Below are 16,890 nucleotides of genomic sequence, written 5' to 3' on the forward strand. Positions count from 1 at the left end.
TTCCCTACAAATAGTTTACCCACGTTTTTATTTAATCTAATAAACTTTTTCCAACGAGCAGAATGGTCTTCATCACCTGTGATAAGATTTGCTGCTCTTGATGTTTTAAAGTGTAGGCAGATGTTAGTAGTTCCAAGTGTGAGTGAAAACCCTGGTATAAAGGGAGAGGGGGAGATGAGTTCTAGTGGTACCCAGCCTTTTCAGCTTGCATCTGTGCTGTTCCTGTTCAGTTCTTGCAGAAGGGTGGCCGACATGTCGAGCCGTGCTGCTGCAGGGGCTGCTTTCTGAACAGATTTGCCCGAAGTGTTACACACGTGCCAAGTTAACACATCACCTGTGCGATTCATCTCAATGATGAGGCAGGAGTCGTGTACTGGTGGTTTTGGCCATATAGCCAACACAGTAAAGCAGTAGTTTTTAATTCTGAAAAAGGGATCTTCATAGTCTTGGCACAAAGCCTAGTGACCTTTGTGTTTTGATCAAGTAGAACTTCAAAACAGTGACTCTCCAGCTTGATTCCACCTTTGACAAATTACAGTGCTGCTTCTCGGAGCAACTTACGGCTTCCTTTGAGACTCCTCAGCCTGTTGGTTATGCAGGACTTGCTTTGGGATGCAATTTTATCACATTGGCAATCTGTAATTTAACAGATGAGATGTCAAGTGCCAAGTTTTGTGTTGTCATAGAAATTTATTAAGCTGGCAAGCTCTGCTGTTGTAGCTCACTGGAAAGCTGTTTCAGTATAAGCCAAATGTTAAGGTTAGTTTATTGCAGTTCTTTGTGTGTGTTGCTCATTCACAATTGCTTGTTTTGGTGTGCACGGATGAGTGCAATACTACTTGGATGGTAGTGAGGCAAAATATTGCAGAGATGGTTAAAAAGCACTCTTTTTGGTATAAACCTGTGATTGATGCTTTGAATGATTCTGACCTCTGTTGCTGTGTGGTATCTAATTCATTATGCATCTCCTTCTTTCTCACAGTGCTGAAAGGGTAGTCGTTCTTCTGACTGAGCTGTTTGCTGGTTCTTTCAGACTGGCAAAATGCAGAAATGAATAAATGTGATCGGGTAGTGTGACAACAACTAAGCTTGTATTGTGAAAACTTCATGGTACTTTTTTTTCTTGTGGACATAGTTATGTAAGTTAAGCTGTCAAACATGTCTGTATTATCAATTTTTTTGTTCAACTTTATTTTTCTTGTTTTACCAAGTTAGCTTGTAAGCAAAAAAAATAAAAGAAGCTCTGGGGCATAATGCTGAATTCCTCCATTGAACTTTCCACCCTGTAGTGTTCTGGTGGAAGTAGAAAACACAGAAAAACCACTAACTGTTACACTATACAAATGTAAGCTTAAATATTTTTTAAAATTAAAAGAAAAAAAAAATCCAGAAAACTTACTTAAATTAATTGGTAGTGTTCCATAACAAGTTAACAACAGTGTCTAAAACATAGCTGTAAAGTTGCTGCAGAACTTAAATCTAATGTAATACTGTCTTTCAGGTGCCATGTTTCAGAACAGAGGAAGACAACTGAGAAAGAAGAGCTGAAGAAAGTAACACAGAACCAGATACAGGCTAATTGGGGGAAAAAAAATTAACCTGTCTCTGAGGTGACTAAAGGGGAATAATGGTGATTTTGCGCCGGGCTCGGCCGCCTGCTTCCGCCCCAACCAGCAATGAATCTTGACTCGCTCTCGCTGGCCTTGTCTCAAATCAGCTACCTGGTGGACAATTTAACCAAGAAAAACTACCGAGCCAGCCAGCAGGAAATACAGCATGTAAGTAAACTAATGATACTACAAAAGAAATTTTGGAAAGAAACATTTGGAGTGTCAAGTGGAGTTTCTCGTCTCGTTGGAATTGTACCCTGCGGTGCTCTCGTGTGCAGTACTGTGTACTGTTTTCTGCAGTGATGAGAATTGCAGCTCGTGTCTCTGATATTCCTGTTGGTTTCATCTGTCAGGTCATGGAATGTGTCAACTCAGAGCTGAGACCAGTATTAACTTTGTAGTCGAATATTAGGATTAACTGCTGCTCTTGGAGGGTGGCATGCGAAGCTTTCCCAACTCCTTCAGGTTAAATCTTTCAGCGTTTGGACGTTCCATAGAACACTGGGAGAGGGAGAACATACGCATTTACTGTTCAGAGTTGTTGCACTGAAAGCATAAATGTGTGCTTACCTACATCTGAATGGTTTCACTTACCTTGGATGGAAATTTTTTGTTCCTCATCTCATTCGATGAAGTGTGGCTTGGTGGTGAAACTGAGCTGACTTCCTTGGCCCTGGGGTTTTCAGAAGGCAGGCAGAGTAACTGCAGAATTGAAACAGAAATATCTAAGATCTGGGCAAGAATTCTGGTTTAACTGACCCTTTAAAAATAGCTCTGACTAGCAGGATGGACTGAAAAACATTATCCACAGAGGAGTGCTTAGGAGGAAGTGAATGTTACTGAGCCAGTTTTAGAAACTGGTTTAGTTCAGTTCCCAGCAGACAGCTGGGCCAGTTAATTTTTTTTTTTTCCTTACACTAGTGCAGTCCTACAGTGATTTGAATCAGATTAGAAGGCCAGAGGGCTTAAGCGGAGTGAGTTGCTGGTAACAGGTGACTTCTTTAAAAGTACATTCATTACTTGAGGTGAGAGGGGGTGATTTCAGCAGTATTCACTGCTTAAAATGATCTCGTAAGCCGTGGAAATGGAATATATCTCTTAACTTTGGTAAAGTTTCCATGTTTCTGCAGGTTCAGTACTTGCAGGGGGTTCATCTGAGATCATGCTGTCCTTTCGATCACTGTTGGTTTTGACAGACAATTTTTTGCAGGAAGATGTGACTGAGGCATGACTTGCAGATCTGTAATGAACACTTATGTAAAGGATAATAAACATTTATTTGATCTGGGAGAAGATATGGTTCATCTGCCATTCAGAATATAGATCTCTAGAATGGGGACAGATTGTTCCTTATCCCTCACAGCAGGCCTCCTAGATTTACTGTGGTGAGAGCTGGAAACTGGTCTGTGAAAATGGCTGTTTTGTGTATGTGGTTATAAGACAGATCTAGGATTTCAAGACTAAACTCCTAAAATCTCCGTGATGCCTTGTCTTTTTTTAAACTTCCGGGTATTTACTTTTGTGGTTGCTAGTACAATTTTTCCCTAGATAGTTGAAGAGATTATATGTGCATACTTTAACTCTCTTTGTCTCTCAGTACACTACTTGATGTAAATTTTTGGCATAATTCACTCAATTTTACAAGGCTTATATCTAAGCATACAGAGTATGTGAAAAACCATACTTGGAGTTGTTCTTGTCACAACTGACCAAAATGACACTTGCATTTAAATACACCGCTCACAAGTATAGCTGTGGCAAAGATTGAGCAGCTAATTTCTCCTTAAACATGCTTTCAGTAGTCGTTTAACGTGCTTTAAGACTGCTTTAAAAAAATAGAATATATGTTAACAAACCCTCAACTTTCATGCATTTGTCAGAGAGACATTCTAAAGAGTGGCTTCCTCTGAAATGAAGTTTTGTGGTCTTCTTTTTCTAAATCAGTGGTAACAAGAGCCTGGTTGGAGAGGAGGGAAGGACTCTGCAGACAGATCCATCTAGGAAAGTAAAACTTTCTGGATCTAGAAAAGCAAAGTGATTTTTGATCTAACCCTGTGTTTGCCTAAACAAAATCCAACTTGTCTCTGTATGATAAATCCAAATATGGGTGGCTCCAACTTTATCCTGAATCACAGACTGCTTGAGGTTGGAAGGGACCTCTGGAGGTCATCTCATCCAACCTTCTGCTCAAACAGGGTCACCTAGAGCTGGTTGCCCAGGAATATGTCCAGACAGCTTTTGAGTACCTCCGTGGATGGGGACTCCACAACTTCTCTGGGCAGCCTGTGCCAGTGCTTGGTCACCCTCATGGTAAAAAAACTAAAAAAAAAGTCAGTCTGTACAGATTAGTTTATGATTGGGTGCACTGTCTTGTAGATGTGCAAGAATGCTGCTTTCAGCTCTTTCTACAGGCAAACTAGCAATTCTCATTCCCTGTTTCCTGGAGAAGCTTTTATGTGAATGTAGTTAGAGTTGAAAGATGCTACGATGCACTTCTGGTGTTCACTCTTCCCTCCCTCTCCATATGTTAAATTTTCAAATTATTAACCTTTTGAAGCTGCTTCTAGGCAAGGAAGTAATCTGATCCTGATGCAGAGAAGTTGTGTTGATGGTATTAGTACGTACAGTTTTCTTCTGCGTCTATCTGCTTTGTTGAGTCCATCTTGATCATAGGACCAAATAGTTCACTAGGAGATTGATCCAGCTTCATGCCACTCTTGTTACCACAATCTAAATCTATGTATTTAATTGGGATTGCCTGCTTTCTGAAGCCTGAGCTAACTAGTAGAATTTGCTGTCAATTCAGTTTTGCTGCCTTTTGCACCAATCTGAGCATCTTCCTACCTAATTGTGGGGGGTGGCTGCCTTCGAAGACAGTGCTGTCAACATAACTGGAGTGGGCTGTTTACTCTGGACTGACACACCATGAGCACATATATTCTAGCCTCTGGTCAACAAGCAGAGCTATGTCTGCGTTGGATGTTTCTTTCCAGCAGAACAAAACTTGGCAGCCACTGGAATAAGCAGGCTGTAAGGAAAAGGGAAGCATAGTGTCAGATAACGGTAGAAGAATTGAGATGAGAACAATCAGAAACAGCAGAGCCAGAGCAGACACAGCCTAAAGCAATGCTGTTCGTCTTTTCGCACAGAGAAACTACCAGCAAACAAGGATATTTATGATGGGGTGAAGCAGTGGGCTTGGCAGAGGCAGTTGAAGCACAGGCAGAGCTGCTGGTTTGTACTGGCACATGTTTGTCTGTCCTGCAGCTAGAAAGAGGGAAACAATGGCAAAAACTTTGCCAATAGCTGAAGGTTGGATTTGATGTTAGCTGCTACTATTTGGGCAAAAGAGGCAAGCTACTGGTGATTAAGTGACTTCAAATTTCTGCCAGTATGCATTTTATTAAAAACAAGTAATGCTGTCCGGTTAAATGAGGTTTAAAGAAATGAATAAGCACTGAAACAACCTGATGGTACTTCAGACCACAAGCTGATGAACTGGTCTGTAAGCCAAGAGTTAAACTTAAGGCAGATGATAGGGATTGCTAACAAAAATGTAATATTGCTGTTAAGATTTGGTAATGAGTGATAGGTGTTGCAAATTAACAAATGCAGATCATGTATTTATGACTGAGATACAGAATTCAGTCAAATGGGCTCTAATGACAGGGGAAAGACTTGATGAAAGGTCTCAGCTGCAGGTGTTCAGCACGTGGTATTTAATTTTAAAGCTTGTTAATGAGCAAGTTTGAGATGAACTTTTTTCTTTAGATGGCAGGAAACACTTCCCGTATAGTATTCCCTTGTGTCCTAAAAGACCCTGGAGTAATGTCAGTCAAGTCAGTCATGACCTGGAGACAACACAGAAGCTGCCTGCAAGATAAGTGAAGATGCTGTATGATGGCTTGTCTCCGGGATAAATTCCTGCTGCGTGGGCATAGCGCAGAGGTGCTGTTTGTCCCAAGGCTGTACTCTTGCAGAGTTAGGCACTGTAGCTGTGGGCAAAAGCGAGGCCATGGCACTGTGGACTGCTTTGGTGGCAGAGAATCTTGAAATCATTCTCTAGGTGACTTGAAAACCCCTTTTTACTTAGCTTTTTAAGAATACTACCCATGAAGTGCATGACTTCTGTGTCAATGACTTGTCTGGTTTATCTCTTTATACTTTTCATTTGCAAATAGGGTTAATGATTTGATTTCTAGGTTACTGATTAAAAAGGAACATTCTTAGCAGTTTTGCTAAAACTGTAATTGACTTAACCATTAGAAGTACTGCTGTATCCATGGTACTAGACCCAGATGTTGCTCTGTAATGACTATTTGCTACCAAGTTTGTTGGATTTTTTTTTTCCAGATTGTGAATAGGCACGGTCCCGAGGCAGACAGGCATTTACTACGCTGTCTATTCTCGCACGTGGATTTCAGTGGCGATGGTAAAAGCAGTGGCAAAGATTTTCATCAGGTACTGTTTACGCCAAGGCATCTGTTTATTAGTTTTGGTTGTTAAAAATCTGCAATAGGATTTGATCAGTTTTAAGCACAAAGGCAAGTTAGAGGTAGTAGCTTCAAGCGAACTTCTGGTGTATGACCTTTCAATTGCAAGCACCTTTTGCCAGGTCTCAAGTCAGAAGACAACACATTGTTGATATCTGACTCTTAGAATCGCTTGACCTGGAAAAACAGATAGCTTCAGTACAATTGCTCTTTCTACTGCATGCAGTGCTCTATTTTGAAAGCTTTTCTTTGCCTTTTAGAACTGTCCAAATCCACCAACTGGCACTTCTGGTGCTGGTTATGTCTGTTCTCAGGAGTGTTTTCATCCTTAAGCAATTTTGCCACAGACTTCTTAGCTCATAAACAGGAATCAAATGTTCTTAGTTTGTCTATTGTGATGTGTGAGGATGCTTGCTGAAAATGTCACGTTGCACATACGATGGAGAATGTTTTATCACTTTCTCAGTCTTAAGAGAAAAAACAAACTAAACCTGCAGAAAACAAACTAGTTAATGAGAATTTGGGCTCTTACAAGACTTAAGCACCTTATCTTTGTTTAGTTTTAGTGCACGTGGTGGAAGTTTTGTTTTATTGTCCTGTTAAAAAACGAGTGTTCAAGTTATCTTGTTCTTTCCAGACTCAATTTCTGATCCAGGAGTGTGCGTCGCTGATTACAAAACCAAACTTTATCTCGACGCTGTCCTACGCCATTGACAATCCGTTGCACTATCAGAAGGTTTGTATGCTTCTTGAAGGGGATCCCTGTGTCAGAAACTGCAGTGAATTGCTCTGTAGGAAACCAGCTGGTTTTTTCTGGGGTTTTTTTATGGCTAAGGTCAGTTGTACTAAAGGCTTCAAAAATTGAGCTTGCCCAGAAGTTGGGTGGGGGTCGTTTTGTTAAACTGGGCGAGTTAATCACTCAGAATGACTGCAAACCAATTATAAAGCTTAATCTAATGTTAGTACTTTATGACTTGCTTGTGGCAACCAGAACCAAAGTCAGTCATCAGTGCTCCTGTTTCTTTCAATATGAAAGCTGTGATAGTGGTTTAATAGTGAAAGTGGGATATGTAGAAGAAATTATTAGTTTAGATGTATTCAAAAATAGTTTCAAAGATGTTTGTTTAGCCATATAAGCTTTGTGTTAACCTGCAGCAGAATAGTTACTAATATTCCAGACCTGCAAATGGACTCTAGGTAGCCTGCCACATTTCAAATGAGACTGATCCCATAACAGCTTCCATTTAACTCTTCTTACCTGTTTCAGAGTCTAAAGCCTTCACCCCATTTATTTGCCCAATTGAGTAAAGTCATCAAATTAAGTAAAGTTCAAGAGGTAGGTGAACACTTATTTCAGAAATATTTTCATGGTTTTTGACTAAGCTTGTTAGAAGGGATGATGTCCCCTTACTGTGATGTTTGTTCTTGTTTGTAGGTGATTTTTGGTCTCGCTTTACTGAACTCTTTCAGCTCAGATCTACGAGGTTTTGGTAAGTGAAGCTTCCAAAGTACTGCAGCAGGGACACCTTTTTTAAGCAGTGGGCTTTCTAGATGGGTAGATGTGTGCCTGTGTGACCCGAGTAATGCAAGACCTTGTAATTAGTGGTGCCACTGTTTTGAGAGGGGCAGTAGATAGCACGGTCATCTTGTCTTATATGAAGTTGAAGGGCCCTCCCATGAATGACTTGCTAGATAACGAACCAGTTGAGATACTGTGATATCTTACCTTTTAGTTGTCCATTAATATTTGAGTTCTGCAGTATGGATTGTGAAACTTCTATTTAAATCTGAAGTGTTGTGGCTTGTGGTAAGCAAACTCTGATTAAGGGAATGGTACCTTACTGAAGAGTCTTCGTATTAAAACAAAATGTCAGATTTTGACTCTAGCCTCTTTTGTTTTCAAAAGCTGCTCAGTTTATCAAACAGAAACTCCCGGATCTTTTGCGCTCTTACATTGACGCGGACGTCAGTGGAAATCAAGAAGGTGGCTTCCAAGATATTGCAATAGAGGTCCTGCACCTTCTCCTCTCCCATCTCCTTTTTGGGCAGAAGGGAGCCTTTGGGGTAGGACAGGAACAGATTGACGCTTTCCTCAAAACATTACGTAGAGGTAAGTGTGGTGGTGTTCAGGAAGCCTGACCAAATGCAAACTTTGAAATGGATTTTTGTAACTTACTGTCAGTGCAGACTGCTGCAGAAATGGTGGGGAGCTTGGTGATGTAAAACTCAGTAAATTTTCATAACTCTAAAACTGACAGAAAAATACCACTGTTCTGACATTGGGTCACAGTGTACTGTTTTTCTTTCCATGAGCAGTAATGTGGTCTTATGTTTGGGTTTTTTGAAAACTTGTGATAAATAAGCATTAAGTGGGGGATAATCAAGTCTGTGTTTGCTTACTTGTGTGGGATGGTATTTGTGAATTTAAGTAAAGCAACTCACTGTAGCTGAAAACTTGAACTCCTTTTACAGTATAAGGAACATACATTACTATTTCAAACAGGTAGATTTTTAAGCACTGGGTTGTTTCTCTTGGGTGAAGATCTATGAGGAAACGCTAGCACAGTGAGGGAAGTGCTTTTGAATAAAACTGGTTCACTTTCTGGAAGCTACCATAGTCCTTGTGTGATGGCAGGGGATGTTCCAAAACAGTGTTTGCTGTAAACCCATCAGAATAAGGAGGATTTGGACTCGAGAAGCTAACTGAGTTTAACTCTGCCAACTCCTTGGTTCTGCACAAATCTAGAGGAAGGCACCCTTTATACAAGAGCAAAATATTTGTTCTCTTTGTTTCAGTATAACTTCTTAGTTCATACTTACTTAATGAAGGCTAGCTTCTGTAATTCCCCTCATTTTGCTTTGTGAAATTGGGATCTGTTCTCTGAATGGCCCTGAAAGGTATGGAGACATTATGCACTATCTTGAAGACAATGCTGTCTCAGGAAGACCCACCCATAAGGTGTCTTTGCTGCTTTCCACTGTGAGCAGAGCTCCCATCCACACATCTTATCCTCTCATTACTGTGTGTCTCTTAAACTTTGCTTCCCTGGAAAGAAGGGAGTATTTCCTATTTTCATGCTCAAGTGTCTGGTTTAGATTTGCTGGACTTCTTAGACTCAATAGCAGATGATTTGTTTCCTAATACTTTCTGAGTTGGAGGAGAGGATTTGCTGTACTGCTATTATTGTTTCCTGCTCTGTGCTTTTTTTGGGTGACTGCGGTTAGTGACAATATAACTGTAAATGTACCACCAGCACAGCTGCTAGCCCTTTGGGGCAGCTACAGTGAGCCTGTATGAACCTCGTCTATTCTACATTCTTGTTCTCTGGGAATATCCAAGTGCCAGTAGAGAACTGGGAGGTGGGATGGAGGGATGCTGCATGAGTGCCCTCTTGATTTCTGCAGCAGCAGGGAAACTCTAGCACAGCAGTTATTTTGAATAGTCACTTACGTGCAACTGGTGTTCTGGGTTTTTTTGACACTTGTTACTCTTGCCTTAGATTTTCCCCAGGAACGTTGCCCTGTGGTGCTTGCACCACTTCTATACCCTGAAAAACGGGACATTCTAATGGACAGGATCCTGCCTGATTCTGGAGGGATAGCCAAAACCATGATGGAGAGTTCTCTGGCAGATTTCATGCAAGAAGTTGGCTATGGCTTTTGTGCAAGGTTTGTAAGAAAATGTAATTTTCAAGCATCTTGGGTGGCAGTGGTTTTCTTTCTTGTTTCTTGAGGCAAAAGGTAAACTACTAAAATAACTAAACCTCATTAAGTATTATGAGGTCATTTGTTTTCCTGTTTTATATTTTGCTTTCTTCTAATGTGTATAACATGTCTGTTGAGATCATGTAAAATTTTGTCATGGTAAGAAGTGCTAGGTAAAGGTATTCATATTCCCTGTGAAGGTTTTATAGAAATTTGACCATCACCCTTTTCTTTAAGTAAAACTAAAAAGATGATGTAGGCATAAATTCCAAATAAATCCTACTAGATCTTTGGGAAGAACTTTGCTCTTCTGACAGACTCCTGTTAGCTCACTGTTTGCCTGAAATAGGTTGCAGAAGAACTGAAGGCAATAGTCTCACTTCAAGAGAGCTGACCAGCAGCAGCAGCTTTCTCTTTGTATTGGGTTTTGCTCAGTGTGGTACACGGTATGATTGAGATGATTTGTAGCTGTAGAATCTAATTATGATAGTGAATTGCTAGAGTATCTTGACAGCTGCATCAGTCTTTGCCTGCTTAGGCTTATTTTGGTAAAAGTACATCTGTCTTAAACTTGCCCTGGGTTTGTGTGTATATTCAAAGACATGCATTACCCACATCTTCAGTAGTGTTCCATAATCTTTGCTCTTTGTCCCTAGTCTGAAACGTTAGGTGGGCAGCTCTGTTACCGTGACTTGCTGGAGCCATGTGAGATGGGCTGTCGTCCACAGAGCTGCGGGGGCTTGCCACAGTGGTGTCAGTGGGACTGAAGGTCTTGGCTTATAGCACCTAGCACAAGTACTGCATTACATGGGCTGCTTGTCTGTATACATCTGTGAATTGGAATAGTTACTAGAAGAGTGGAAGGAGAAGCTAGCCTTTAGTCAGAAGCTGTCGGTTGAAGAGTTAATTTGAATATATTAGAGGTTTACTTCCTGCTGTATATCTGCTATCTGCACAAATCCAGCTCAGATTTTGAATGCAGCTTTTAAGGGTTTAGGCTAGTGCTCTAATACTAGTAGTGATAACAGGAGCCTGCAAGTATGTGGCTGGTTTTAAAGGGCACTTTAGTTTTATGCCTCAGTATGAACCTAATGTGTTTTTTTAGAGGAATATTCATTAAGAAGCATGAGTGAAGTAAATTTTTCTGTATTTTAAAAGAAAGACTATTGGCTACTTTGGGGACGTGATCAAGTCTCAAAGATACTAACATAAGTTTCTGTTTAAACATTGAAGTAAGGAAACAATATAAATGTGTTGGAAGATACTGAAAATTATTTTCCTTGATTAACACGTGCTTGTTAATAGAACATTGGGTATGTCTGTACTGATGCTCTACAAATCTTGTTGGCCTAATTATGAAGTGTTCACAATGTGAAACAAAAATTGCAAAAAGACCATCAGTTCTGAAATTGAAACTTAAACATCAGCTCATTCTTTGCTCTTTTGGCTCCTGAAAGTTTTTCCTAGCGACCTCTGAGAGATGCCATGGCTTGCATCAGGCTATAAGGTCTGCTTTCACAACTTACCTTCTGAACAGTGCACGTCATCGTTTTGAAACGTGCATTTTCAAAACCTTTGTTTCACTTTTAGCAAGCAGAAAACTTCAGTCTTTGAAGCTCTGTATCACAGGTCAATATGTGGAAGCGCTTTCAACAGAAAACAGTGCTAAACCTACCTGGTGCTTTTACTTTTGACAGAGCACAGCCTGTGAAACATCTCTCACTGTCACTGAAGTAGACCTAGCTTTGAACTGAATACATGGCACAGTATGTTTTGTGGAAATAATTGCATGGACTTTCTACTGAATTTCTCTTCTTGCTTGTCCTGGAATTTGTTACATTGGATCATTGGATTAACATAACTGAAGTTGAGTGAATGGTCATACTTTACAGCCTGCAGCTAGCTTCTGCCAACAACCTGTGTGCTGTCCCAACTGTATTCACAGCTCTTGTTTTGGTCTGTCTTACGTTGTGCCGCAGTAAAACCTGCTTTCATATTAAGATCTCTGTTTTGTTGCATCTTAGTGTCGAAGAATGTCGCAACATAATCATGCAGTTTGGTGTTCGGGAAGTCACGGCTGCCCAGGTTGCCAGGGTTTTGGGGATGATGGCTCGAACTCATTCGGGGCTGACGGATGGTATTCCATTACAAGTGAGTGGCCTAGTGGGGTGGGGATTTTATGTATTTTAATCGACAGAAAATGAGGAGTTAAAATGCTAGCCTGTAGTAATTTAATAATTGCTTTTATTATTCGACACTTCTGTTTTGCTGTAAATGTCTATAATACATTCTTGAATGAAAGATTCTCAGAAGTGTGCAACTGGTGTTGTTACTGGTCTGAATTTCTGCCTGCCTTCATAGTGCAGGGAGTTCTGTAGCTAGTGGCTTTTGAGACTGCTTTATTTTTGACTAGTATTTGACTGAGTGTATTTAACTTGCAGTCTATTTCGGCTCCTGGCAGTGGGATTTGGAGTGATGGGAAGGATAAAAGTGATGGAGCACAAGCCCATACCTGGAATGTGGAGGTCTTAATTGATGTTCTTAAAGAGCTGGTAAGTTTTGTCAGCATCTTGGTCTTTTATGCAGAATATCTGAAAGAAGGGCATGTCTCAGTGTGAATATAAAGCTTTTTAGGCTCCTAGCAGCCTGAGTGGCTTTGAACCTCATTAATGTAATTGTCCTGCTGTACTTAAATGATTGGTGTTGGTTTTCCTCATGAACAAGAATATTTTGAGGAATTGTGGGAAATAAAAGCTGCCTGAATGGCTGACTTGTGTGCAACTTGACATTTATTCCAAACTGCTCCCACGTACTCCAGTATGTGTTCTCTGAGGGTTTTTGTGTTTGAACTTATTTCTGACAGTGGAAACTTTTGTTCGTTAGGCACCTTGTTTTGAAAAGCTTCTCACTGTAGGCATTAATGATGAAAATGACAGAAAATATTTTTGTAGCTACTCATTTTGAAACTAAATGTTTTTTTACATATGATTATGCTTCAGAAATAGGAAAGTTTTTCCACCACTTTATAAGCAGCAATTTTTGTAGTTAATTCAGTGAAACATGAGTACCATTTCCTTTGCCTGCCTTACATTGTGTAATTTTTTTTTTTCCTGTATGTTCCCTCTAATCTATGCAGGAGTTAGTTTTGTTTTTATAAACCTTGGAACATACAACTAGCTTTGTCTTTGGTGCTCTCCTATCTCTGAAATGAGCTGTCTGTGTTCCACAATGGCCATACTTCTCTCCAAGCTCCTTCATCCTTATGGTTTCACACTGTTGCTGAAAATCTAATAGGTGCTCTCCAAGTACTTGCAGTGTACATTCTTCAAAAGGAAAAGCAAGTTCTGCTTGCCAGCATGTTAGACCCTTCTGCCTTTAATTGGAGGGCATGTGGAAGTCTACAAAAGGAATGAGTTAGCATGTTAGGAAAGGATCTATGTGTTTGGGTTTGATTTGGGTTTTTTTGGGTTTTTTTAAGACTTGTTAATGTTTGGAGGGATAGACAGCTACTGCCTGTAGTGCTGGGGGAAGTGCAGTCTCATGTGCTAGTTTCAAACATTAACTTGCATCAAGTTCTCACAACTATATTATTTCCTGTTCTTTTTAAAACAAAAACTTTGCTTTCAACTAGAAGTCGGGTGGATGTTAAGCTGGATAAAATACTGATGAAGAGGGTTCTTACAAGACAGTACTGAAGGTTGTGACGTTCAAGGCTGACTACTGTCTTTTTTTTTTCTGGTTGCAGAATCCTAGTCTGGACTTCAAAGTAGTAACCTATGAATTGGACCATCCAGGATTTCAGATTCGTGACAGCAAGGGCCTGCATATTGTAGTGTTTGGCATCCAGAGAGGGCTGGGCATGGAAGTTTTTCCAGTTAATGCCATATACAGACCTTGGAAGCATGCAGAGGGCCAGGTAGGGTTACCAGCGTTTCTGCTGTATCTGTACAACACTTGGGAAGTTCCTGAATTTCTTGAATGGCAAATGTGGATTGGTAATGTGAATTTTTAGACAAGCCACACTTAAGAACTAGTCCTGTAAGGCATAGGCCTCAGGTATGTTACTGAAGTACAGTCTGTTACTTGAACAGTGTCTGCATTGTTTGGGAGAAGATGGTCACTTGCTGTACATGTATGACAACCCCTTTGGTTTTAGCAGAGTTCTGATGCATAATGCAGCTGAGTGTAGAACCATTGCTGCATGGCTGCTCCAAGGTTTTTACCTGGTTACACAGAAAGGCTACAGCTTTGTGCAAACAAGTGCCCTCACTCAGCACACCTGTATCTAACTTTCAGAAATCCTGGGAGAGTTGTGAGGTTCAGTCTATATAAAATAAACTGATAGTAAATCTTGGCTCATCTCTACTGCTTTGTTGATTTGCATCATTCTCAGAAATGTGGTAGTTGATAGAGTGGAAGGAACCTGAAATTCTGAATAGCTAAACTATTTTTGATGTCTTTTATTGCAGCTCTCCTTCATTCAACATTCCCTCATAAACCCTGACATCTTCTGTTTTGCTGACTACCCTTGTCATACTGTTGCCACAGACATCCTGAAAGCACCACCAGAGGATGACAATCGAGAAATTGCTACATGGTAAACCTGCTCTCAACTGTTTTTCATACCTAGAGTTAGAGTAAGGTTACCTGTCTGGTCAAATGTGGCTTTATTTTCGTGCAGCCAGGTTTATTTGCAGTCGTCTGTACATCCCAACAGATCAGCATGTTTGGTTGGTGAAAGTTATTATATGTTCAGAACTCCCTGTGTACTTCCATAACATCTGAAAATGTACTGTCAGTTCTTGCTTTTGTTGGAGTCTTCTGGTTGTCTAGAGAATTTCTGCTGATGTATTTTGACAGATACTGTGAGCTGAGAGGAGGGAATAGAGGAGGTATGAATTTAAATCTCTCTTTCCCAGGAAGGCATTAGAGAAACTTGTGCTACTTGTATGAAAGAAGTCCTGGGATTTAAATAGTAAATTTATAAAGCTATTGCTGAGTTATTGCATAAAGCTGACTAGTGTGACTTTCTGAGCTGACTTTTACATCCCTTCTTTTGATATAGCTGTGTAGCTGATTTCAGTGAAGATATTTGCTTCTATTTCCGTTGTATGGCCCAAAATAGGGAATTGGAGGGTGGGGAATTGGGGTAAATTGAGCAAGGTGGCAATGATTATTTGTCTGTAAAGCAGACAAAACAAGTTGAATATCTTGACTAGGTTTCACAGGTGGGGACTCGGAGGTGTTTAAAAAAGTGTATCCCACTTCTGGAAGTATGTTGCAAGCTAAATTATTCAAGTGACCCACCTCAGGCTGAATTTTTTCAACATCAGCTTTCAATTTTTCCTCTTCCCCAACAGAATCAGAAGCTCTTAAGCTTTCAAATTGGCTTGTAAAAAAAAAAAGATATTTTTCGTGAAGGATAGTCTTACAGACTTAATTGTTTGTGATTAGAGCTGCAGTAGCAAGTTGTTTGCAGTGGGCATTGCTTTATATCATCTTACAGTTGTTGCTACAAAATGCTTGAATCCAAGATCCTGTAAGCTACTCCGTAACTTTTGCCTGGGGGTTGTCTTGTCTGTCTGTTTTCTTTTGTTAGGAAGAGCCTGGATTTGATTGAATCTCTGTTACGATTGGCAGAAGTGGGACAGTATGAGCAGGTTAAGCAGCTCTTCAGTTTTCCTATCAAGCATTGCCCAGATATGTTGGTATTGGCCTTATTGCAGATCAACACGTCCTGGCATACCTTGCGCCATGAGCTCATCTCCACACTCATGCCAATTTTCCTTGGCAACCATCCCAACTCTGCTATCATTTTGCACTATGCATGGCATGGACAGGTAAGTATTTTTCCTGGAGTGTCTGTAATTTGTTCATGTAACTGAAAACTGCTTAAATGGGTTGAACAGTTAGAACAACGATGCTTGTATTGGTTTATGAACTGGGTAATTTAAAACCCAAGGGGTAAATTATCAGTAGTTTATGCAAAATGATACGAGTTGTCTCCTCCCCGTCTTGAAGCGAACCATTGTGATTTGATTTTCTTGGGGGAAATATATTCAGAACAAAGAAATGATGTTCACTGAGAAAATATTCCTGGAAAAGTAGAGACACCAAAGTTAAGTTTGACTTTTTTTAACCTTTCAGTTTTAACCAAAGTTTGATTTTTAAAAACCAGAACGAAATAACACCAAAAACCTCACAACAGCATCAACCCCCCCAAACTCTCAACCTCACACACTTGAAGTGTAGAAACTGGAAGCAGTAAGAGGTGAGGAGGTTTAAACCAAAATAATCTCCATTGTACTTGCTAAAAGATGGAGGCTAGTCTGGGTATAAAGAAACTACTTACACCATAAGTTTTAAGAGTCCGGGGTGTTTTCTGAAAACTTAGGACTGGCTGCTGACTTTTTTCAAGGAGAGCTTCCATGTAGAGATAGGGTAACTATGTATGCAAACCCCATGCTTGTAATGGGCAAACAAGTAGGCTTTTGTGGATTTGCCTTTTGGTATGGCCTTCATCATTTTGACCACTGGTAGTTAAGCAAATAAGAGTCATAAGAAAAAACTTAAGGCAGAGGAAGTCTCTGGGGTAGGAGGGAATCTGCATTGGGAAACATCTTGCCCTGTTCAAGTAAAGTGGAGTTAATGGTAAGAAGCTTGACTTCTGAGGTCTTGGTCCACATTCACTGCAAAATTATGGCTATTTTCTAGCTGAAGTGCTATGAATGTTTTCTATTTTTCCTGATGAAAGTCTTTAAATTGAAGAATGGGTGAGTAGGATAGAAGTGATGTGCTTTTTGCCTAAGGTCTTGAACTGACAGCATACACAATTTTTCCAAAGGGTAGGCTCAGAATAAAATGTAAAATGATGGCTGCCATGTGATGTGGTGCCATTCCACAACTTGAGGATGTTTCACTTCTCCAGATGGAGGGAACCTTTAAGCAAAACCCGTGCTTCCATCAAAATCTTAGTTGTGTTGTAGTTTAAAATTGCCCCTGGGTCAGCAAAGAGCTAGATACTGTGTTTTCCATGTTAAGGTGTGACATTGCAATTCTCCCTGCAGGACATTGTCCAGCAT

The 16,890-nt window shown here is 40.2% G+C and overlaps 1 protein-coding gene across 16 annotated transcripts in view; it reads left to right on the forward strand.

Moving 5' to 3' along the window:
- Positions 1 to 16,890, forward strand: part of CNOT1 (CCR4-NOT transcription complex subunit 1) — a 59,961-nt gene that overhangs the window by 4,700 nt on the left and 38,371 nt on the right. For 13 of the 16 annotated variants that reach the window (XM_074840179.1, XM_074840186.1, XM_074840185.1 and 10 more), the window contains exons 2-13: positions 1,502 to 1,778; positions 5,964 to 6,071; positions 6,741 to 6,839; positions 7,371 to 7,439; positions 7,539 to 7,593; positions 8,010 to 8,213; positions 9,604 to 9,772; positions 11,833 to 11,959; positions 12,250 to 12,360; positions 13,554 to 13,724; positions 14,278 to 14,405; positions 15,408 to 15,648. In XM_074840179.1, the coding sequence (XP_074696280.1) occupies positions 1,677 to 1,778; positions 5,964 to 6,071; positions 6,741 to 6,839; positions 7,371 to 7,439; positions 7,539 to 7,593; positions 8,010 to 8,213; positions 9,604 to 9,772; positions 11,833 to 11,959; positions 12,250 to 12,360; positions 13,554 to 13,724; positions 14,278 to 14,405; positions 15,408 to 15,648 (1,584 nt within the window). In that variant the 5' untranslated portion in view covers positions 1,502 to 1,676. The other 3 variants (XM_074840182.1, XM_074840181.1, XM_074840193.1) reach the window with 3 other exon arrangements.

The sequence above is a fragment of the Strix aluco genome, chromosome 14 (assembly GCF_031877795.1).
Source record: "Strix aluco isolate bStrAlu1 chromosome 14, bStrAlu1.hap1, whole genome shotgun sequence".
NCBI classification, from domain to species: domain Eukaryota; kingdom Metazoa; phylum Chordata; class Aves; order Strigiformes; family Strigidae; genus Strix; species Strix aluco.